This window comes from Trachurus japonicus, chromosome 3 (genome assembly GCF_045865225.1).
Source record: "Trachurus japonicus isolate A0001 chromosome 3, Traja_1.0".
In the NCBI taxonomy this organism is placed as follows: Eukaryota; Metazoa; Chordata; class Actinopteri; order Carangiformes; family Carangidae; genus Trachurus; species Trachurus japonicus.
In genome coordinates this window covers 4,017,302-4,042,204 of record NC_140909.1, presented here as the reverse complement: position 1 = coordinate 4,042,204, position 24,903 = coordinate 4,017,302, and the positions used below count along the sequence as shown (strand labels likewise).

The 24,903-nt window shown below is 38.9% G+C and overlaps 1 protein-coding gene across 2 annotated transcripts in view; it reads left to right on the top strand.

Annotated features, from left to right (window-relative positions):
• Nucleotides 1–24,903, top strand: part of fn1b (fibronectin 1b) — a 54,848-nt gene that overhangs the window by 3,127 nt on the left and 26,818 nt on the right. For both annotated transcript variants that reach the window (XM_085805342.1, XM_085805351.1), the window contains exons 6-24: nt 637–783; nt 1,452–1,640; nt 2,799–2,981; nt 3,771–3,947; nt 5,173–5,328; nt 6,350–6,478; nt 6,573–6,716; nt 8,908–9,029; nt 11,395–11,563; nt 12,117–12,293; nt 13,196–13,324; nt 14,471–14,560; nt 14,699–14,893; nt 16,729–17,007; nt 18,018–18,281; nt 19,057–19,151; nt 20,383–20,551; nt 21,555–21,641; nt 23,134–23,325. In XM_085805342.1, coding sequence (XP_085661468.1) covers nt 637–783; nt 1,452–1,640; nt 2,799–2,981; nt 3,771–3,947; nt 5,173–5,328; nt 6,350–6,478; nt 6,573–6,716; nt 8,908–9,029; nt 11,395–11,563; nt 12,117–12,293; nt 13,196–13,324; nt 14,471–14,560; nt 14,699–14,893; nt 16,729–17,007; nt 18,018–18,281; nt 19,057–19,151; nt 20,383–20,551; nt 21,555–21,641; nt 23,134–23,325 — 3,093 coding nt within the window. The remainder of the gene's footprint in view (nt 1–636; nt 784–1,451; nt 1,641–2,798; nt 2,982–3,770; nt 3,948–5,172; nt 5,329–6,349; nt 6,479–6,572; nt 6,717–8,907; nt 9,030–11,394; nt 11,564–12,116; nt 12,294–13,195; nt 13,325–14,470; nt 14,561–14,698; nt 14,894–16,728; nt 17,008–18,017; nt 18,282–19,056; nt 19,152–20,382; nt 20,552–21,554; nt 21,642–23,133; nt 23,326–24,903) is intronic.

The window sequence follows — 24,903 nt, the reverse complement described above, 5'->3', positions numbered from 1 at the left end:
TATGTTAAAGCAGTACTTAAGAACTTTCAGTATTGGTTGAGTTTGGCGGCGCCAGTGGCCCAAAGCGGTAGTGTTTTGCCTGAAGGAAGACTCCATTTCCCATGAGCACCAGCGTGTAGCGCCGTAAACATCCTGATCTCCAGGTGCATGGAAATGAACAGAAGACGTCCAAACTAAGTTTCTGTTTCCAGCGGATCATTTCACAGTAAACACACAGACACAATCATTGCTGCTCCCTCCTCGTCGTGACTCACTAAAGTGAAAGTGAAAGTAAAGTGAGAGCAGGGTTCCTACCATGCTCCTCAAAGCTGCTTAGTGCCAGTGAAGGCGATACAGACCATAATGATACAGACCCCTCAGGCCACGACAGAGGTGTCATTCAACTTGTTGTAAGTCGATGTACCATCACAAAAGTTATGAAAATATTATATGAAGGTTGAAAAGTTCCTTAGTGTTGGTTTAAATTCATTCAATTCTAAGAGACACTGTTTTAACAATAGATACATACGTCTGTTTCTATATCTATGGTTTTAACTGCATTTTAAACTGATTTTATTATTTCCATGAGCAATATGAACTGCAGGGCCGGCTCAAGTCTCCACAGGGCCCTAAGCAAAATGTTATTATTGCCGGCAGATCGCTGTAACGACCAGGACACCAGGAGGTCGTACCGCATCGGAGACACGTGGACGAAGTCGGACACGAGTGGAAACCAGCTGCAGTGTCTGTGCTTAGGAAACGGCCGAGGAGAGTGGAAGTGTGAGAGACACCAGGCAGGACGAAGTGAGTGAGACTTTATGTTAAAGCAATACATCACGACAGGCCATGGTAGCTACTCTAAGGGGGTTCTCGTCCGCTTCGCGTCGGGCCGAACAACGCCCCTTAGCCATGGTAGAATGAGCATAGACCACGGACTGGAGTGATATATTGCTTTTATAAAACGGTTACCAATAATGACAATATGAAAGAGGGATACGCAATCAATTTCATGTAGTTTTATTCAACCAGAAATACATATTATCCAATAAAATAGCCTCACTGTGAAAAAACTAGTCCCACCTCTCCAGACGTTAGCTCCAAGTAGCTCTGTCACTGCTCAGTCCCCTCTACCATTGTTAACCCTCTGGAGGTCAAAGTTCACCTTCAACATGTCAATTACACTACTTTACTACATTTTTAACATCGTAAAAACATCGACTGTCTGTTGCTACGGACTGCAACAGTCCATTGTCATGGATACGTGACAACAACTTCCATTCATACCAGTCATACGTGCCTGAGGCGGAGTGATAGCCTACGCTGTGATAAGGCTTTAGAATAGTAGCCGTGGTAACTGCTCATTATACCACGGTTAACAACCAATCAGATCGCCGGATTTCACCTTTACGTTTTATAAGATCGATTAACCCTCTGAGTGTTTCACGGTCCTGATGAACCTCTGTCGTCCACAGCCACCGGCACGGCCGTGTTGACCCCGACCCTGGCCGTGATCGAGAACCAGCTGGAGGTCCCCGCCGAGGGAACGTGCCGCACCGACTCCGGAGCCAGTTACTTTGACGAGCAGCGCTGGATCAGGAGCCAGGGCAGCAAGCAGATGCTCTGCACCTGCCTGGGCAACGGCGTCAGCTGCCAGGAGCGGGGTGAGCATCGAGGTTCAGTCAATATTCACACCGTAAAAACTCAATCTTTCCAAGAATATTTGTCTTATTTCTTGTCAAAATGTCTCAATTTTAGTCAAAACTAAACTCTTTCCACTTAAAATAAGACTCATCACCTAAAAATGTACTTGTTTTTAGACAGTTTTCACTTGTTTCAAACAAATTTTCAATTGGCTCTATGCACACACTGCAAAAAGTCAAAATCTTTCCAAGAATATTTGTCTAATTTCTTGTCAAAATGTCTCATTTCTAGTCAAAACTAATCTCTTTCCACTTAAAATAAGACTCATCACCTAAAAATTAACTTGTTTTTGGATCATTTTCACTTGTTTCAAACAAATTTTTACTTGAAATAAGTAGAAAAATCTGCCAGTGAAAGCAAGTTTTTTGTGCTTGTAATAAGAAAGAAAAAGTTGCTCCACTATCAGATTTTTCTACTTATTTCAAGTGAAAATCTGCTTGAAAAAAGTAAAAAGTGTCTAAAAACAAGCTGCTTTTTAATGTGATGAGTCTTATTTTAGGTATAATTAGATTTGTTTTGACTAGAAATGACATTTTTGACTAGAAATAGGACAAATATTCTTGGTAAGATTTTGACTTTTTGCAGTGCAGCTCCACTACTTCCTGAACTTAATACTGCTCCTTTGTTTCCTGTTTTACGTTATTGGACAAACTGATTAATCCAGGTGTGTCTGGCCATTGTGACTACTCAGACACACCTGGATTAATCAGTTTGTCCAATAATGTAAGACAGGAAACAAAGGAGCAGCATTAAGTTCAGGAAGTAGTGGAGCTGTGCATAGAGCCTATTGAAATAAGTAGAAAAATCTGCCAGTGAAAACAAGTTTTTTGTGCTTGTAATAAGAAAGAAAAACCTGCTACACTATCAGATTTTTCTACTTATTTAAAAAAATAAAGAAAAATAGGCTTGAAAAAAGTAAAAAGTGTCTAAAAAAAACAAGCTACTTTAATGTGATGAGTCTTATTTTTAGTATAATGAGATTTGTTTTGACTAGAAATGACATTTTAACTAGAAATAAGACAAATATTCTTGGTAAGATTTTGAGTTTTTGCAGTGCAACTTCTTGCTTTTCATTCAAACTAATCGATCCTCTTCGCTCACTCTTCTGGTCTGTGCAGAAGCCAGGTCCCAGGTGTACGGAGGAAACTCCAACGGTCAGCCCTGCGTGTTCCCCTTCGTCTTCATGGGCAAGACCTACTACTCCTGCACCTCGGACGGGCGCTCCGACGGACAGCTGTGGTGCTCCACCACCTCCGAGTACGAACGGGACCAGCAGTACTCCTTCTGCACCGAGAGGAACGGTGAGACTGGTTTTCAACTTTATATTATAAATAACTCTGAACTGTTTCCATCCACTGATTCTCCTCCTTGGATCAGATTAGTCTGGTTTGATGACACGTCCAGAACTACATGCACAATACATGGAGGAGGTTGATGCATAATCACTGATAATATGATAAAGTTCAGTTGTGATAATGTCATGATTCATTATTATTAAAACTACATTATATAGACTACTAATAAATGATGCATTGGGCGACTTAAAAGGGACATATTATGGAAATATCACTTTTTGAAGGCTCTTTAACATATATTTAGGTGTTTGTCTTGCCTTCTGGCCCCAAAATGTGAGAATTGACACAAAAATCTGTAATTTTCAGGCTCTCTAGGTTGAAATCCATATGGTTTTACGAGCTGTTCCCTCATTTGTCTTCCAGTGATGTAATTAGTTTTCAAATTTGCATAACCCCGCCCCTACCTGGTACCAGTAGAAGGGGAGGGGCAAGTAGTGGCTCATTTGCATTTAAAGGGACAGGCGCTGAAACCAGCCGTTCTGAACAGGGCTGTTTTGAACGGATGAAAATGGTATTTTTATCAAAATATGTCACAGACATGTCTTTAAGACACCTGGGAACTATTTTAATTTGTGGAAAAGGTTCAGAATATGTCTCCTTTAAAGTTTCACATTTCTCAGTGTTTTTCCCTCTTTGGGCCTCATTGAAAGTGAATATCGGTGCAAATTCAGAAACCAGAATCCAGAAACCAAAACAAACACTGGCTGACTGTTGTGTCTGGTTTCTCGGCTGCAGCCATTGTGGCGACGCGAGGCGGAAACTCCAACGGCGCCCTGTGCCACTTCCCCTTCCTCTACAGCGGCCGCAACTACACCGACTGCACCACGGACGGACGCCGCGACGCCATGCGGTGGTGCGGCACCACCCACAACTACGACGGCGAGCAGCGCTTCGGCTTCTGCCCCATGGCCGGTGAGTCTGTGTGTGAGTGTGTGTGTGAGTGTGTGTGTGTGTGTTTTCAGATACTGTGAAGGTTGTAAAGACAGAAATAAAGGCTTTGGATTTATTCCATGTTTGTTTACATCAGGCCTTTTATCGATTACAATCTCACTCGGGCCAGACATTCTCGAATGAATCGAAAAACAAGTCATGTTTATTCATTGTTTCCTTTTAACATCTGGTCACATTTGACACACACTGCACAAACTCAAAATGTTTCCAAGAATATTTGTCTTATTTCTTGTCAAAATGTCTCATTTCTAGCCAAAACTAATCTCTTTCCACTTAAAATTAGACTCCTCACCTAAAAATTAACTTGTATTTAGATAATTTTCACTTGTTTCAAACAAATTTTCACTTGAAATAAGTAGAAAAATCTGCCAGTGAAAGGAAGTTTTTTTTGTGCTTGGAATAAGGAAGAAAAACTTGCTCCACTATCAGATTCTTCTGCTTATTTCAAGTGAAAATATGCATGAAAGAAGTAAAAAGTGTCTAAAAACAAGCTGCTTTTTTGATGTGATGAGTCTTATTTTAAGTAGAATGAGATTTGTTTTGACTAGAAATGATATTTTGACTAGAAATAAGACAAATATCCTTGGTAACATTTTGAGTTTTTACAGTGCAGGCTCATCAAAAAGTGCATGGAAACAATGAAAACTGAGCAGAAACTGAGGTAGAAGCAACATTGAACTCCACTTTTGAAATAAAAATGGACTTTAACATAACAATTCAACAAAGTGCATAAAAAAAACTAAATAGTGCCCAGTATTAGCAATAACTTACTTCCATTATGGATTAAAATGTGGTTTCTTGGCTGCATCACTGTTTGAATATGCCTAGTTTAAATGATATGAAACATGAAATCACGATAAAATGATAACAATATGTGAGTTTCTTTCAGCACATTTACACTCGGTGAAGTCGGGTCATGGGGTCAAAGTTAGAAATGTTCACATCTTTGTTTCACTAAATGCTTTGGTCTTAATCTTGTTCTCACAGATGATAATTACCGCCGGCTGCACGGGTCACTTACAGACTAAATAACCGGCTCTTAGAGCAGATGAGGCGTTCACGGTCATGGGAGAGTAAAGTTATTACGTAACGTTACAGTTCAGAGCCGAACCGGACCACGGAGAGTTTCTCCCCGAGCAAAAGTCTTGAAACTGAACTGTTTTTTTTTAATGTTTTTGTCACGTAGCTCACGAGGAGGTGTGCACCACCGCCGACGGAGCGATGCACCGCGTAGGAGACAAGTGGGACAAACGCCACGAGGTCATGGGTCACATGATGGAGTGCACCTGCCTGGGGAACGGCCGCGGAGAGTGGAGCTGCATCGCTCACTCACAGCTGCGAGGTCAGAGTCAAGACACAAGGAACAGAAAAAAAAAAGATGATGATTGTTACAGTTTTTCTCCGTTGGTTTGACTCATTTCTCTAAACAGAAATGAAATTCTCAAAACTCTAAGATCATTTGGTAAAACAGTGATACAGTTCAGCACAACACCATAGATCACTTGCAGAAGTGCATCTCTCTCTCAAAACAGTTCACTCGTGTGTCAAAACTAAATTTCCCTCTGATAGAAATTGTCAGTTTCCCTCATAAAGCGTCGTCCCTTTGGCATCGTGTTACTGCAGGTCAAAATGTTTAGATGTTTTGTCTCTATGGCAGAGGAGCATTGAAATTTTCCTAATTTCCTCCTCTCAGTCTGAGTCCTTCATTTACAATAGTTACCGGACTAGTTTTTTATTGTCTAGCTAACAGAATACAATTGTGTATAAAACTGAAAAAAACAAAAGAAAAACAGGATTTTAGGGTAAGAGTAGCCTATATGGTTTGACTTCACACATTGCACTCCTACTGCCAGGGAAAGGTAGCCATTTTTATTCACACATAATGTAACTTCCATACATCAGAGTAAAGGGTTAGAAAATGAATACAGCATAATATACTGTAATATAAACACATAATCAAAAACAAGGAAAATTATATGTAGCATATACATTGCTGTAAATAAATGGTATTCCTGGTATTATCTTCTTGATTTTGACAAGTGAACAGACTATTGTGCATGTGACGACTTATAGAATGAAATGATGCTGATGTTTTGGAGAGAACAGCCATTATATATATACAGTATATACATATTATGTGATGAAATGAATGAGAAATACAGTTCTGTTGTGAACATTTTGGAGGTTTGTCCATGTTGTTTTGAGAATGTAATTTCGGTTTCAAGAAATGAGCCAAACCAATGGAGAAAAACAAGAAAAAAAAACAGTCTCTAAAGACAAGAAGCTGGACCAGGAGAGAATTAATGAGGTGTGTGTGTGTGTGTGTGTGTGTGTGTGTGTGTGTGTGTGTTTTATCCGTGCAGATCAGTGTATTGTCGACGGTTTGACCTACGAAGTGAACCAGGAATTCTCCAAACGCCACGACGAAGGCTACATGATGAACTGCACCTGCTACGGACAGGGACGCGGGCGCTGGAAGTGCGACGCCCTCGGTGCGTTCAGGGGAATTAAAATCACACTTACCTCATCATCTGTCCTCCGCTGACTGGACAAGACTGTGTGTGTGTTTATTTTATTCTACAACAGATCAGTGTCAGGAGCCACAGACCAGAGCTTTCCACCAGATCGGGGACACGTGGGAGAAGGCCATCCACAACATCCACTACCGCTGCTATTGCTATGGCAACGGGATCGGAGAGATGAGATGCGAGCCTCAGCAGACCTTCCCAGGTAGGAAACCAATCCTCACCCCCACCACGTCTCATCTCAAAGCTGGAAACTAAACGGCTTCAGTCGGTGGTTCAGTGAGTTTATGGCGTCCATGTTTTTGAATGTGGGTTGTGCAAACTGAACTGGACCAGAGAGGACATGCAGAAAATAAACAGAAACATTTAAAGTAGTCAAGGTTTTCCTGCAGTAACAGTTTGTACATGCAGATTATAGCGCAAACAGGAAGTGTTTTGACTCTTTTATGATGCAAATATACAAAGATAATAATAATAGTAACCTTTTATCTTATCTTATCTTATCTGCAAAAACTCAAAATCTTTCCAAGAATATTTGTCTTATTTCTTATCAAAATGTCTCATTTCTAGTCAAAACTAATCTGTTTCCACTTAAAATAAGACTCATCACTTAAAAATTAACTTGTTTTTAGATCATTTTCACTTGTTTCAAACAAATTTTCACTTGAAATAAGTAGAAAAAGTTTTTTGTGCTTGTATTAAGGAAGAAAAAGTTGCTCCACTATCAGATTTTTCTACTTATTTCAAGTGAAAATCTGCTTGAAAGAAGTAAAAAGTGTCTAAAAACAAGCTGCTTTTTATGTGATGAGTCTCATTTTAAGTACAATGAGATTAGTTTTGACTAGAAATGACATTTTGACGAGAAATAAGACAAATATTCTTGGTAAGATATTTGAGTTTTTGCAGTGTATATAGAGCCCTTTCAAAACAGCGTTACAAAATGCTTTACAAAATGTTAAAACAAAATGTTAAAACAAGCATTATGTTGGTATTTTATTTTGAAAATCTCAGCATCATTTTCTAGGTCATGGGGAATCCTGTTGTGAAAATCAAACATCTGACTCAGTCAGAGGCTGAAAAGACTTTGATCCTTAAATCTCTGCACATGACACAAGATACAAGATAACGTGGAGTCATCACGGACAAATAAATGTGAGGGTGGGGGGGTTGTTAATGCTTTTATTTCAGCAGTTTCTCAGCGGTTTGTCCTTTATAATTTGTTGTTTGGACTCATTCAACCCCTCTGTGACATTATTCTGACATCATCAACCTCCTTCCTGCCTGAAATGAAAAGTTCACTTCAGGTTTTTTGTTTTATAAGTTTTTCTTCCTCGACTTTGAAGTCTAGAAAATGAAAAAGTGTCGGTCAGCTCTGCCTTCCCCTCGGCCTTTGTAGTCGAAGGTGGGGAGGGGGGGGGGGGGGTCAGTTCTGTAGCCTTAAACACACTTCCTGTCTCCAGTCGCTCCGTCTGCTTAGGTAAACAACACGTTGCTTAATGTGAGACTTTGTTCTGCTGCTCAGTGTTTGTCCCGCATCAAACATTGACCCAAAAAGAGTGGCAGACGAAAGTGCACTGCAGAAACGCAAAATCTTACCAAGAATATTTGTCTTATTTCTAGTCAAAATGTCATTTCTAGTCCAAACAAATCAAATTATACTCAAAATAAGACTCGTCACATAAAAATGTGCTTGTTTTTAGACACTTTTTACCTCTTTCAAGCAGATTTTCACTTGAAATAAGTAGAAAAATCTGACAGTGGAGCAAGTTTTTCTTTCTTATTACGAGCACAAAAAACTTGTTTTCACTGGCAGATTTTTCTACTTATTTTAAATGGAAAGAGATGAGTTTTGACTAGAAATGAGACATTTTGACAAGAAATAAGACAAATATTCTTGGAAAGATTTTGAGTTTTTGCAGTGTGTGTGTGTGTGTGTGTGTGTGTGTGTGTGTGTTAGTGTGTGTGTGTTTGTGTGTGTGTGTGTGTGTGTGTGTGTGTGTGTGTGTTTGTGTGTGTGTGTGTGTGTGTGTGTGTGTGTGTGTGTGTGTGTGTGTGTGTGTGTGTGTTTGTGTGTGTGTGTGTGTGTGTGTGTGTGTGTGTGTGTGTGTACTGTGTCTACCAAGGCTGGATAAACTGTGATGAATATAGACCTGCAGTGTTATGTGAGACTCTGGGATGTCGGTGTGGGTGTGTGAGCCGGGTTAACACCGTCTGGTGGTTCGGTTAAAGAAGCCAAACCTTCACCCACTCACCCTCTCTTTCTCTTTCTCTCTCTCTGTCTCTGCAGGTAACACTGATGTGTTAGATTTCTTTTACAACCTGTGAGTTTATTCCCACAGCTAATAGCTACTTTGCCCCCCCTCCCCCCTCTGTCCCCCCCCTCTCTCTGCCTCTAGACGGCCACAGACCCGTCCAGGTGATCATCACCGAGGCTGGAAAGCAGCCGGACTCTCACCCCATCCAGTGGAACGCCCCCTCGTCTGTTCACATCACCAACTACATCCTCAAGTGGAGAGTGGTGAGTCACTCTTAGACTTATTAGACTTTCTATTCTGTTGTCAATGCACAAAGTCGTTGCTTGGCTTCCGGGAAGGACACAGAAATAAACAATATAAAAAGGACAGTAAACAATACAAAAATATAAATATAAGTATGATCTACAGTATACAGTGCAAAAACCCCAAATCTTTCCAAGAATATTTGTCTTATTTCTTGTCAAAACTAATCTCTTTCCACTTAAAATAAGACTCATCACCTAATAATTAACTTGTTTTTAGATCATTTTCACTTGTTTCAAACTAATTTTCACTTGAAATAAGTAGAAAAATCTGCCAGTGAAAGCAAGTTTTTTGTGTTTGTAATAAGAAAGAAAAACTTGCTCCACTATCAGATTTTTCTACTTATTTCAAGTGAAAATCTGCTTGAAAGAAGTAAAAAGTGTCTAAAAACAAGCTGCTTTTAATGTGATGAGTCTTATTTTAAGTAGAATGAGATTTGTTTTGACTAGAAATAAGACAAATATTCTTGGTAAGATGTAGAGTTTTTGCAGTGTATAATTGGTGCAAGTAAAAAAGAGCTGAATAATAATAATAATAATAATAAAATAAATAAAAGTGTATTAAGAACATCGTAGTAGCAGGGGGGAGATTATTGCACACATCATAGGTATAAAAATGTATCAGAGGTACATAGGAGTGATACATGAGAAAATATTGCACTGAAATGTATTAGTCCATCAGAAAGGAGAGAATCAGAAATCTAAAATGAGGTATTGACTATGGGATGGGGGGTGGGTGAACACACTCTTCTTTTTTTCTGTGTGTGTGTGTTTGCCAACCGGTAGCTTTACTAACGTTGGACAAACAGTGTGAATGAGGTCGAGTCTTTGGGGGAAATGTTGACTGAAGTTTGAGCCTCGACAAACAGGATGATTTACGTCGCTGCAGTTTTTAGACACTCCAAGGAAAATATCTGTTTTTTTTTCCCCTCTGAGGACTTCAAAGTCTGACGAGCTGGTTGAAACGGTAACGAAACCTTTAACTGAAACTCAAACACATTTCCCTCTGGAGCGGGTTTGTGTGTTTTGGACGGCAAAGTCCTCACACAAAGTCCTCATGTGGATCTCCTGCTGAGAAAGTCTGGAGGTTTTCCGACAGCGTGCGCAAAAAAGAAAGAAAGAAAAAAGATCCCAGTCTAAATAACTTCTAAAGGAAAGTCTGAGCCGGCATCCCATCCAAAACACACACAGGCTTCATTTCATGAATTAAGTAATGACTTCAATTAAGTTACATAAGCACATAATATCTCTTATTTATCTTCATCACACTGCCAGAAATGTAATCTATCTATCTATCTATCTATCTATCTATCTATCTATCTATCTATCTATCTATCTATCTATCTATCTATCTATCTATCTATCTATCTATCTATCTATCTACACTGCAAAAACTCAAAATCTTACCATGAATATTTGTCTTATTTCTAGTCAAAACTAATCTAATTATACTAAAAAATAAGACTCATCACATTAAAAAGCAGCTTGTTTTTAGACACTTTTTACCTTTTTCAAGCAGATTTTCACTTGAAATAAGTAGAAAAATCTGATAGTGGAGCAAGTTTTTCTTTCTTATTACAAACACAAAAAACTTGCTTTCACTGGCAGATTTTTCTACTTATTTCAAGTGAAAATTTGTTTGAAACAAGTGAAAATGATCTAAAAACAAGTTAATTTAAGGTGACGAGATTTTGGGACATTTTGACAAGAAATAAGACAAATATTCTTGGAAAGATTTTGAGTTTTTACAGTGTATCTATCTATCTATCTATCTATCTATCTATCTATCTATCTAAACTGACCACATAAACATAATAGATAAGATAAATAAATAATAGTAAAAGAAGGAGAGAATAGAGAAGAAAAAAAAGAGTGTAACAGAACGTTACCACACAGAGTTGTTTTAGAGGGAAATTCATGTAAAACCTCTGATGCACGTTGCCTTCAGGGACAGTTTTTCATCAACAGTCTCTGTATTTCCCTCTAAAACAACTCTGTGTGGTAACGTTGTGTTATTATCTCATAGCGTGGTGAATGTGCAGCTCACAACTTGTCCACCAGAGCGTTGTGGAGTTGTTGGATTGTGTATTTGATGAGTTTGATGAGGGAAACCAAGAAATCCCATAATGAGCCTCCGTAGCGTAGCTCTGAGCAGCTCACGGCTCTGCTCCGCCGTTCTAAAAACAGCTTACACCGACAATTAAAGGTAACAAACCTACTGTACTGCTATGACTATAGGGATTATGGCAATGGGCCAATTTGCCAAAATGTTGAACTGTCCCTTTAAAATCCACTTCTTTAAAAATCTTTTCCTTCCGTCTGGTAGAAAAACGCCCGTCAGCCCTGGAGGGAGGTGTCCATCCCCGGCTACCTCAACTCCTACACCATCAGCGGGCTGCGACCAGGCATCATGTACGAGGGTCAGCTGATCAGCATCCTGCGCTACGGACGCCGCGAGGTCACGCGCTTCGACTTCACCACCACCCACGGCTCCTGTGAGTGGACTCGAACCTACAGATTACAAATGACTTCAGTCCATAAACATTCATTCACTTTATGATTCTATGTTCTACACTGCAAAAACTCAAAATCTTACCAAGAATATTTGTCTTATTCATTTTCTAGTCAAAACAAATCTCATTCTACTTAAAATAAGACTCATCACATAAAAAGCAGCTTGTTTTAGACACTTTTCTACTTCTTTCAAGCAGATTTTCACTTGAAATAAGTAGAAAAATCTGATAGTGGAGCAAGTGTTTCTTTCTTATTACAAACACAAAAAACTTGCTTTCACTGGCAGATTTTTCTACTTATTTCAAGTGAAAATTAGTTTGAAACAAGTGAAAATGATCTAAAAACAAGTTCATTTAAGGTGATGAGTCTTATTTTAAGTGGAAAGAGGTTAGTTTTGACTAGAAATGAGACATTTTGACAAGAAATAAGACAAATATTCTTGGAAAGATTTAGAGTTTTTGCAGTGTAATCTAAAGAGCCGATTATATTAATTAAATGTATTTGTTGTTTTTTGTTGTTTTCTCTTTCTTGCAGTGGAGACATCGGAGGGAGAGACGACGGTCCCTCCCCCGGTCGTCGACACGTCCGAGTCGGTGACAGAAATCACCTCCAACAGCTTCGTGGTCTCGTGGACGTCGGCCTCGTCCACCATCTCCGGCTTCAGGGTGGAGTACGAGCTCAGCGAGGAGGGGGCCAAGAGGGAAGTCCTGGGTGAGAGAGGGTCTTTAACCAACTAGTGGTTTCTCTGAAGGAAGATGCACTGCAAAACCTCAAAATCCTACCAAGAATATTTGTCTTATTTCTAGTCCAAATGTCATTTCTAGTCAAAGCTAATCTCATTATACCTCAAATATGTATATTTATACCATACCATACCATACCAACTTTATTTATAAAGCACTTTAAAAACCCAGTGGACAAAAGTGCTGTACAAAATCACACATAAAATATACAATTGGTATAAGACACAAAATGTACATAAAACATAACAGAATAAAATAAAGAATAAAATAAAGTGCATTTAAAATAACACTATATAAAACCAATAAAACAATTAAAACATAGCGCATAGGTAAATTAGTCAAACAATAAATAACTAACAGCAGATTAAAAGACATCAATTTAAAACGGGGTCAAAGGCCGTGGAGAACAGGTGGGTTTTGAGGCGCTTTTTAAAAACATGCAGCGATGGAGCTTGTCTGATGTCAAGAGGAAGTATACATTAAAAAAGTTGCTTATTTTTTGACACTTTTGACTTATTTCAAGTCTATTTTCATTTGAAATACATGTAAGCAATCGGAGCAAGTTTTTCTTTCTTATTACAAGTACAAAAAACAGATTTTTCTACTTATTTCAAGTGAAAATGAGTTTGAAACAAGTGAAAATGATCTAAAAACAAGTTAATTTTTAGGTGATGAGTCTTATTTTAAGTGGAAAGAGATTAGTTTTGACTAGAAATGAGACATTTTGACCAGAAATAAGTCAAATATTCTTGGACAGATGTTGAGTTTTAGCAGTGTGTAGTGGTGTCTAGGCTGATGGATGGTTATATATTATTATTATATATTATATATTATTATACTATTATATAATAACTGTCCGTGTCTCTCCAGATGTTCCCCGCTCAGCCACATCTGTCACCATCGCCGACCTGCTGCCCGGCCGCAGATACAACGTCAACGTGTACGAGCTTCCTGACCAGGGCCAGCCCAACCTCATCCTCACCACCTCACAGACCACAGGTACCGAGGACACGCTGTCCCCTCAGCGCCGCTCCACTTAAAGGACGATTCCGGGGCTCTAGTTTCTTAATATTTTAGGTCTAACAGAATGAATGTTTAGATTTTCTTTTTTTATGATTCAACTTTTATTGAGTTTTAAATTTTTTACAAGACCAAACTAAAAACCAGTAAAAAAAAAAATGCATGCATGTCTATTCATTGTCCCATGTGAGATTCACTGTCTACAGGTAGTCCTCCAGTAAACAGATCCCTGTAATGAGCCCAGTCCACCTCCACCTTCATTTCCATGCCAGCCCCCCAAGAACAGCCCATAATGATCAGTGCATGCAGATACATTTTAGCTACCCTGTAAAGAATATAGTCTTAAAAACATTCGCCATTTCTCATTACATTTATCAATAGATTTTCTTTGTAACATGTCCTGCAGTAGTTCTGTTTGTCCCTGCATCGCCACAGCAGCGTAGAATGGGAGCGGACAGATCTTAGGCTGTTTACATCCCATAAAACTGCATTATTTTCCACTGACAACGTCAGATCTCTTCAAACACACACCGAGGGGTTTGTTCACTTCAAGAAAGACAACATGTTGGTAAAAGGAGCTGGAATACAAAGTCTCGCGCGAGAGACAAGTTGACGCTCTCAATTTGTTTATAGGTAGAACAAATAATATCCAGATTTACTCCGACTGCTACGAAGACGTTGTGGCTCTGAGTTGATTTTCCTTTGTTGATAAAACAAACGGGAGCTTCAGACCTGGAAACACACTGAGCCGTGAACTCGACTCTCACATGAGACTTCGTATTCCAGCTCCGTTTACAAACATGTCGTCTTTCTTGAAGTGAACAAACCCCTTGGTGTCGGTTTGAAGACGTCTGACGTTGTCTGCGGAAAAAGAAAAAATGCAGTTTTATGGGATGTAAACAGCCTAAGATCCGTCCGCTCCCATTTTTTTTTCTCCTTTATTTATTCAGGGAAGGTCAGACAGAACTACTGCAAAACAGGAGACATTAAAAAGAAAATCTTCAGATTCATTCTGTTAGAGCTAAAATATTAGAAAGTAGAATTTTCCCAGAATTGTCCTTTAACTCTGCAGATGTTTTTTATTTTTTATTTTTTATCATTTCTGACGTTTCCCTTTGTTCCCAGCTCCTGACACGCCCTCTGAACACACCGTGGAGGAGGTGGGAGAGTCGTCGCTTCGCATCAGCTGGTCCAGACCTCAGGCGCCCATCACTGGTACGACCTGACCCCCCCCGACCCCCCCGACCCCCCCTCTCTCCCTCTCTCCCTCTTTATCTCTCTGTATACCAGTGTGTTAATATGTTATGTTAAATATGTTATGTTAATATATGAATGGTTACGGCGGTTGCCCAGGTTACCGTGTGGTGTACACGCCGTCGGTGGAGGGCAGCAGCACGGAGCTGACGCTGCCGGACTCGGAGACCTCGGTGACGCTGGCCGACCTGCGGCCCGGTCTGCTCTACAACATCAGCATCTACGCCGTGGAGGAAAACCAGGAGAGTGAGCCGGTGTTCGTACAGGTCAACACCGCTGGGTCACGTCAGCCCGGTGGGTATACACACACACACACACAGACACACACACACACACAGACACACAACACACACACACACACAGACACACAACACACACACACACACACACACAGACACACACAGACACACACACACACTGCAAAAACTCAAAATCTCTCCAAGAATATTTGTCTCATTTCTAGTCAAAACTAATCTCATTATACTAAAAATAAGACTCATCACATAAAAAGTAGCTTGTTTTTAGACACTTTTTACTTCTTTCAAGCAGATTTTCATTTGAAATAAGTAGAAAAATCTGATAGTGGAGCAAGTTTTTCTTTCTTATTACAAGCACAACAAACTTGCTTTCACTGACAGATTTTTCTACTTATTTCAAGTGAAATTTTGTTTGAAACAAGTGAAAATGATCTAAAAACAAGTTTATTTTTAGGTGATGAGTCTTATTTTAAGTGGAAAGAGATTAGTTTTGACTAGAAATGAGACATTTTGACAAGAAATAAGACAAATATTCTTGGAAAGATTTTGACTTTTTACAGTGCACAGACACACACACAATGCAAAAACTCAAAATCTTTGCAAGAATATTTGTCTTATTTCTTATCAAAATGTCTCATTTCTAGTCAAAACTAATCTCTTTCCACTTAAATTGAGACTCATCACCTAAAAATTAACTTGTTTTTAGATCATTTTCATTTGTTTCAAACAAATTTTTACTTGAAATAAGTAGAAAAATCTGCCAGTGAAAGCAAGTTTTTTGTGCTTGTAATAAGAAAGAAAAACTTGCTCCACTATCAGATTATTTCAAGTGAAAATATGCTTGAAAGAAGTAAAAATTGTCAAAAAAACAAGCTACTTTTTAATGTTGACGAGTCTTTGTTTTGACTAGAAATGACATTTTGACTAGAAATAAGACAAATATTCTTGGTAAGATTTTGAGTTTTTGCAGTGCACAGACACACACCGACACCAACCACCACCACGTGTTCACAAGTTATTAAAAAGAAACAGAAGTTAATTTAAAAGATGTGATTTAATACTTTATAACTGAAGCACATGGCAGGTGTTTGTGTTTCATTAAGTGCAATCGGAGCAGATGATTGGATTCCTCCGAGCTTTAGGAAGGTTTGTCAGTGTTTGTGGAAAACTGAGCGTGTCAGAAAATACAGTTTCACAGCCGTAACTTTACTGTCGCAATATTTTTCCAGTCTTAAGTCTGGCCCCTGAATGACCCTCCTGGATTCATGGTGGGCTCATAAACACACACCTGTTCAGACATTGTTAAAATACTTAGGAAAGTAAAGCACACACACACACACACACACTCCATAACTCCTCAGGATATCTCTAGTGGGATTTCCAGTTCGGCCTCTGTCCCCCTCGAGCCTGGCACGGCCACAGATTCTGTTTTATTATTATAGAAGAGAAACGAAACCAGATGCTCAACAAAATTGCTTTTTGAAATTTATGTTACACATCTGGTTTATCTTATTTATCTTATATTTTCTGCTTTTTAAAAAAAAATAAAGTCATAAAGTCATAAAGTCATATATGTAATGGTTCAAAAATGTTTTCAAACTGTCAGTTTTAAATAAATCTGAGTAGACTTTAGCCTTTCAATTTCTTCATACTGATCTTCAACAATTCAAGTAATTTCAAACCATTTCATACTTTTCATATATTGTTTAATCTCTTCAAGATTTCTTCAGCAGTTTCTTAACTTAATTCAGCATAGTTTCAACAATTTATTCAGCTCATTCAGCTTCCAGCTTTCAGCATTCACCCGTATTTCCTTCAGGAAATGCATTTTCTTGTCCCCTGTCAATCAATCTGTCCGTTTGCTGTCCACAGAGGTGGTGTCGCCGCCCAGCGACCTGGTCTTCTACGAGGTGTCGGACACCAAGATCATCATCACCTGGACCGGCCCGCCCAGCGAGGTGTCGGGCTACAGGGTGATCTTCTCGCCCGTCGGCCCCGATGGCGCCGACATCCGGCCGCTGCAGCTGCCCAACTCCCCCAACGCCTACGCCGAGCTCACCCACCTGCAGCCGGGCACGCTCTACCGCTTCTACATCTACGCCATCAGCAACGGCGTGGAGAGCGAGCCCCTGACCGGAGAGAGGTTAACCAGTGAGTTTCACCACAGACACACGAGCTTAAAGGGGACATACTATAGAAGTATCACTTTTTGGTGGCTCTTTTGGGTGTTTGTCTTGTCTTTCAGCCCCCTAAATGTGATGAGTGACAAAAAAAACTGTAATTTTCAGGCTCTCTGGGTTCAAATCCATGTGGTTTTACCAGCTGTTCCCTCAGTTGTCTGGCAATGATGTAACTAGTTTTTGAATTTGCATAACCCCACCCCTATACCAATACATTTTTTGGTTCATATAAAGCGGTGGTTCTCAAACTTTTTTACACCAAGGACCCCCTAAATTGGCACAAATTAGACCACGGGCCCCCATTGGATAAAATTTTGAAACAAACACCAGAAATACACAAATATTTGTTCTTAGATTGAAGAATGTTCCTTTTTTTACATTCAAATTAGGACCAATGGCGTGGATTAGTGGTAAAAATTCTCAAAAAAAAAAAGTTTAAAAAGTGCTAAGATTTCTTAGAAAAGAAAAGTTAAAAAAAATTCTCAAAAGTGGTTATATTTAAAAAAAAAAAAGTTTTTTAAAAAATCTAGAAAAAGTGGTCAAATTCCTAAAAAAAAAAAAAAAAGTAGTAAGATTTCTTTAAAAAAAAAAGTTACATTTCTCAAAAGTGGTAAAATCTCAAAAAAGAAAAAAAAAAGGTTTAAAAAAATCTAGAAAAAGTGGTCAAATTCCTAAAATACAAAAAAAGTGGTAAGATTTCTTTAAAAAAATGTTCAATTTCTCAAAAGTGGTAAAATCTCTCAAAAAAAAAAGGTTTAAAAAAATCTAGAAAAAGTGGTCAAATTTCAAGAAAAAGTTGGAGCAAAAGCTAAACAAGCATGAAACAAACGCATACAAAAGCAATAAATTAGGTGTTACATATACAATAAATATAGAAATTTATTGAGGAAGAAAAAAATGAATAAAGAAACAACCACAAAAAGAAAAAACTCACCCCTCATCCATAGTGTTTTAAACTTTCTCTCCTCTCTCCTCCTCCAGAGCCCGACGCTCCCACCGACGTGCGTTTCACCGACATCGGCCACGACAGCGCTCTGGTCATCTGGGAGTCTCCGCGGGCCGTCGTCAGCGGTTACCGGCTGCTGCTGAGCATCGAGGGCTCCAGCCCGGTGGAGAAGAGGATCCCCGGCCGGGCCACCCAGTACCCGCTGAGGAACCTGAAGCCCGACACGCAGTACACCGCCACGCTGCACTCCGAGAAGGACAGCGAGCTCAGCGAGGGCGTCGTCACACATTTCACCACCGGTTAGCTTCTTTCATTTTCATTTTCTTTATTTATTGAATTGGGACAGTGCACATTCATCAACACTGACGCATTAAGTACCAGTGTCAATGTGCCGGACTTAGCACAACTGCTAAATTTCAGCCGCAGTCCCAAGGCAGGTTTCTAAAAGACATGACACACAGAAGACTTTAAAACCTTGTGATGATAAGTCATACAGTGGACAATTACAAGACAGAGCACAGACTGACAATATCAAGGCAAAACAGACGCAGACAAACAAACAAAATAAGAACAGACAATTTTAACCCACAGTTAAAGAACAATATACCATACATGCCCGGGAACAGACATCAGATTTAAACAGTATTTAAACTATATGAGTACGTTTTTAACCAATGTTTGAGATTTTTTTTTAAAGACTAAATAGTTGTCGCAGTTTCTGATAATTCTGAAAATGTCAGAAATGGATTCAGCATCATCAATAACCCCTAAAACCACTCCAATCTTGCCCAGATCAGCCAAGTCAATTTTGTTGAAATATTGCCCATATAGGCAATTATGCTAATTTATGCTAATTATGTCTGTTATGCTAATTGCCCAATATATATAAGTTATCATCCGGCAGTTTCTGAATACTGGGGACCCATACTATCTATTTCTAACATAAAACTTTGGGGTACTCAACATTTCTGGTACTCATTGTTGGCAAGTAGACTATCACAGCACAGAGACGAGAATAAACCGTGTCCATGTTGAATTTAAAACATCTTCTTCTCCTTCTCCTCCTCCTCTCAGCTCCACACATAGGAAACGCTCCGACCTTCAGCACCGAGATCACCGACACCTCCATCATCGTCACCTGGCTGCCTGTACGCCGGTTCAGCTACAAGGTAGAAACCACATCCTCCTCCTTCATCTGCTATGCACAATACAAAAGTCTCAGGCCATCACTAGCAAAGTATAAAGACCATACATGTTTATTTTTTAATCTTTTTTTTATTAAAATACAAACAGAAATACAGGAAATTTGAACACAAAAACCAATTTTTTCTGAGCAAAATGGCTTCAACAGGCTAAAGTCAGTGTTTACACTGCAAAAACTCAAAATCTTACCAAGAATATTTGTCTTATTTCTAGTCAAAATGTCATTTCTAGTCAAAACAAATCTCATTATACCTAAAATATGTATATTTATACATATACATACATAGTTATACATAAAAAAGCAGCTTGTTTTTAGACACGTTTTACTCATTTCAAGTCCATTTTCATTTGAAATAAGTAGAAAAATCTGACAGTGGAGCAAGTTTTTCTTTCTTATTACAAGCACAAAAAACTTCCTTTCACTGGTGTGAAGTGAAAATTATATGAAAAAAAGTTCATTTTTAGGTGATGAGTCTTATTTAAAGTGGAAAGAGACCAGTTTTGACTAGAAATGAGACATTTTGACAAGAAATAAGACAAATATTCTTGGAAAGATTTTGAGTTTTTGCAGTGTAGTGTGACCTCCTTTGCCACTGAAGACATCTGGAACTCCTTTGGGGGGGCGACTGTCCTGAAGTTTTCTGGGGAAATATGATTTTAATGGTTTAATTTTACATGTTTAAATGGAATAATGTGATTGAAACATGGTAAAGTTGGTTTCAATGCAGATTAGCAAAGCAAAGCTTCTAATGAGTTAAACTCATGCAACATGTGCAGGTAAATGCTCAGGCACATGTTGCACAAACTAATAAATGTGTTTACAGGTGGGAACAATTACATTCATTAGGTTTAAGAGAGCCAGATTCCTGCTATTGCTCAGGCCACTTTAGCCTGTTTGTTTTTAATACTGCATAATACACATTCCCTGTATGTTCTGGTTGTACTCTAATACAGAGACTGATAAATAATTACATATGGTCATTATAGCTTTGCTAAAACAACAAATCTATTAGTGGCCTTGTGCACAGTACTTTACTTTATGAGGAGATCATGTGTCAGTGTCGTGCATCTGGCTCTGCCCCATTTAGCCAAAAAATTAAAATAAAAAAGAGAGAAAAGGAAAAGGATTAATGCAGATTTCAGTTTAGGTTTAGGTAAGTGTAGGTTTCTGATCTTTGCATCTCTTGCTCTCTGCAGCTGTCCGTGCTGCCCAGCCAGGAGGGAGAATCCCCCCGAGAGGAAACGTCCGACTCAGGACGAGTCCAGATCCCAGACCTGATCTCAGGAAACCAGTACACCTACACCGTTCAGCCCATCTTCAACGGACGCAACCGTGGAAACCCCATCACCCGCACCGCCGTCATCTGTACGTAGCTACGTCAGTTTAAAGGGATAGTTCACCCAAAATTCAAATTTTACTCATTATCTACTACTCCCCCTCATGTGGACTAAGGGCTGGGAGAAGTTTCAGAGTCCTCCGTTCCTTCTCTGAGTTACAGGGGGGTCCGTGCAGCAGTATTTGTCCATATAACGGTTGTGAATGGACCTCACTTTTCTTCGTCCAAAAAGACACACCAAAAAACATCCAAATACCTCCATGCTGCTCGTATGTAATGTCCGTCTTGTATTGAAGCCCCAACATGAGAAATTGTTCCGCTGGAGGAGCAGTGAACTGAGACACTGGGAGCTTCCGCTACAAACGAGCTTAAAACATAGACTTATTTAATTTTTTTTGGAACAATTTTTCATGTCGGGGCTTCAATTAGAAGGATAAAACAACATTACAATAACTGAGATGTGGATAAATGAAACTATAATACAAAAGAATTTTCAATCAAAAGCAACTGGACTTGGTTATTTGTCTAGGAAGACGTTTCACCTCTCATCCAAGAGGCTTCATCAGTTCATGTAGCATCTGACCAGGCTGGGACTGGCCCAGAGGTGAAACGTCTTCCTAGACAAATAACTAAGTCCAGTTGCTTTCGATTGAAAATTCCTTTGAGATACTATGATCTGGACAAATGAGAATATGCACCGGCAAACTATAATACAGTATATTTAAAGCATTCTGAGATATGAAATCACAAATTTTTCTGATGATACCAATGGATTTCTATACTTTGTTATTGACAAGTTTAATATGCTCGGACCATCACAACCTCTCATCAATTAATACCCTTAAAAGTTTAGAGGAAACCTGGGTTATATCGTTATCCCCAGTTGTTGGTCCACTCAGCTCATGGTCTGTCTTCCTGTCTCTCTGTGCACTATATTATGGTCTGTCTTCCTGTCTCTCTGTGCACTATATTATGGTCTGTCTTCCTGTCTCTCTGTGCACTATATTATGGTCTGTCTTCCTGTCCCTGCAGCCCTGTCCCCTCCCACTGACCTCAGAGTGGAGTCTAACCCCAACAGAGGAGATCTCACTGTGCACTGGGTTCCCTCCAGAACAGCAGGTAAATATTGACTGTGTATCGACCGTCACTGGATCACGCCAAGTCTAGACCTTGGCCCTCTTTTTTTTTCTTTTTTTCAGCAGGACAAACGATCTCTTCCCGGTATTTCTTTGTCACTTCTCACAGTGACTCAAAAATAGCAAAAAAAAAGTATATAAGTAAATACTTATACAGAATACTCAGAATAGCAGCTCTGAAGCAAATAACAAGAAATTGGCAAAAATCCATCTCACCTTCTTTTAATAATTGGAAATTAACTGTAAATAATATTTTGGAAATGGAAAAAAATTGATATAGAATCAGAAATCAAGAACCAGAATGTCTGAAAAGATGGAATAAGTGGATTGATTATATAAATTAATAAAACTGAAGAGTCCAGCCCTGAAGAAATGTTAACTAGATCTCCGAAGAGGAAAGAGTGCTTGCACGTGTATGTGTAAATACATAATATATTTTTGTTCTATCTTGTGCTTTTTTTTTCTTTTTACTGTCTTTGTCACACCTCTTTTTTCCCCTTGTATTATTATTATTCCCTTTTTTTTCTTTCTCTCATTTCTTTTACCATGAACTTTTTGGTAACACTTTACAATAAGGGTCCCTTAATTAACGTTAGTTAGTACATTATTAAGCATTACTTAACTGTTTACAGATATATTAACAATCATTATTATGTATTACTTAGGATTAGGAAACACATTAATTAATGTAGCCTGTTAGTAAGCAGTTAATTAATGTTTATTACTCAAAGTTAATAAATTATTAAGTAATAATAAGAGTTGAATAATGTAACTAGTTATCATTATGTATGCACTACTCAGCATTAATTAACACATTATATATTAATGCTTAATAATGTACTAAGGTTAATTAAGGGACCCTTATTGTAAGGTGCACTGCAAAAACTCAAAATCTTTCCAAGAATATTTGTCTTATTTCTTGTCAAAATGTCTCATTTCTAGTCAAAACTAATCTCTTTCCACTTAAAATAAGACTCATCACCTAAAAATTAACTTGTTTTTGGATCATTTTCACTTGTTTCAAACAAATTTTCACTTGAAATAAGTCGAAAAATCTGCCAGTGAATGCAAGTTTTTTTATGCTTGTAATAAGAAAGAAAAACTTGCTCCACTATCAGATTATTTTAAGTGAAAATCTGCTTGAAAGAAGTAAAAAGTGTCTAAAAACAAGCTACTTTTTAATGTGATGGGTCTTATTTTAAGTAGAATGAGATTTTTTGACTAGAAATAAGACAAATATTCTTGGTAAGATTTCGAGTTTTTGCAGTGTGTTACCAACTTTTTTTATTTTCTCTTGATGTTTTTCACTACAAATTGCATACATTTTGTAGGAATGCTCCAATGCTCTAAAAAGATGTGTATTGGAACATGAACTAACGACTTGTGCAATCCTGCAAAACACTATAAAAAGGAAAAACAACCACCCTGGTGACATGCCGTGCTGTCTGCACCGTGTGTGCCCCCTCCCTCTGCAGGCCTCAGCGGCTACAGGGTGACCAGCACGCCCACCAACGGCCAGCGAGGAAACTCCCTGGAGGAGTTCGTCCGACCCGACCAGACCTCCGTCGTCCTGGAGAATCTAAATCTGGGCGTGGAGTACAACGTCAGCGTCTTCTCCACAAAGGGAAACTTGGAGAGCGTTCCCGTGTCCACTATTATCACACCAGGTACGAGCCGCCCGGACGGCATTCACTCATTCACTCATTCATTCATTCAGTCATTCATTCACACACGTTATTATCAACGGGAAACGAACACACTGAACAACGGCGTCCTCATAAAAGAGAGAGAGAGAGAGAGGAAGATGAAACCTAAACTAGAGCCAAGTATCATTCCTCTTCATGCTGGAAACTCGCGTACAAATATATTCTTAAAGGGATAGTTCAACATTTTGGCAAATTGGCCCATTGCCATAATCCCTATAGTCATAGCAGCAGTAGGTTCGTTACCTTTAATTGTCGGTGCAAGCTGTTTTTAGAACGGTGGAGCAGAGCCGTGAGCTGCTCAGAGCTACGCTACGGAGGCTCATTATGGGATTTCTTGGTTTCCCTCATCAAACTCATCAAATACACAATCCAACAACTCCACAACGCTCTGGTGGACAAGTTGTGAGCTGCACATTCACCACGCTATGAGATAATAACACAACGTTACCACACAGAGTTGTTTTAGAGGGAAATACAGAGACTGTTGATGAAAAACTGTCCCTGAAGGCAACGTGCATCAGCGGTTTTGCATGAATTTCCCTCTAAAACAACTCTGTGTGGTAACGTTGTGTTATTATCTCATAGCGTGGTGAATGTGCAGGTCACAACTTGTCCACCAGAGCGTTGTGGAGTTGTTGGATTGTGTATTTGATGAGTTTGATGAGGGGAAACCAAGATATCCCATAATGAGCCTCCGTAGCGTAGCTCTGAGCAGCTCACGGCTCTGCTCCACCGTTCTAAAAACAGCTTGCACCGACAATTAAAGGTAACAAACCTACTGCTATGACTATAGGGATTATGGCAATGGGCCAATTTGCCAAAATGTTGAACTAACCCTTTAAAAAAGAAAATTGGCACAGCTTTAAAAAAAAAAAGAATAAAAAGGTTGGAGTGCCTCCAGAACAACTGTTTCTTAAAGCTGCATTAATGGACTTTTGGCCACAAACACCACACACCCCTGATGCTATCACCTTTAGAAAGCCACTGCAGTGAAAAGGTTATCAGAGAGACAGGTGAATAGATGACATCCCAACATTTCAGTCTCATGATAAAAGCGTCTGACGTGAACAAGTGGAGTGAGACGGAGCCCAACGGGAAATAAAAACCAAAAACCAAAACAATGAGGCCAAAAAAATCCACTGGGTACACTCACTGTTTAATGCAGCTTTAATCAATCATCATAACCTCCTACTAACTAATATGATCATTGGCTAACCTGCCATGCATGTAGATCATGTTCATTAACTGGGATGGTGATGGTTGTTTTATTTTTTTTCTTTGCATGCCCTGAACTGTAGAATTAATTCATCACTGCTTTAATTACACTGCAAAAACTCAAAGTCTTACCAAGAATATTTGTCTTATTTTCTAGTCAAAATGTCATTTCTAGTCAAAACAAATCTCATTCTACTTAAAATAAGACTCATCACATAAAAAAGTAGCTTGTTTTTAGACACTTTTTACTTCTTTCAAGCAGATTTTCACTTGAAATAAGTATAAAAATCTGATAGTGGAGCAAGTTTTTCTTTCTTATTACAA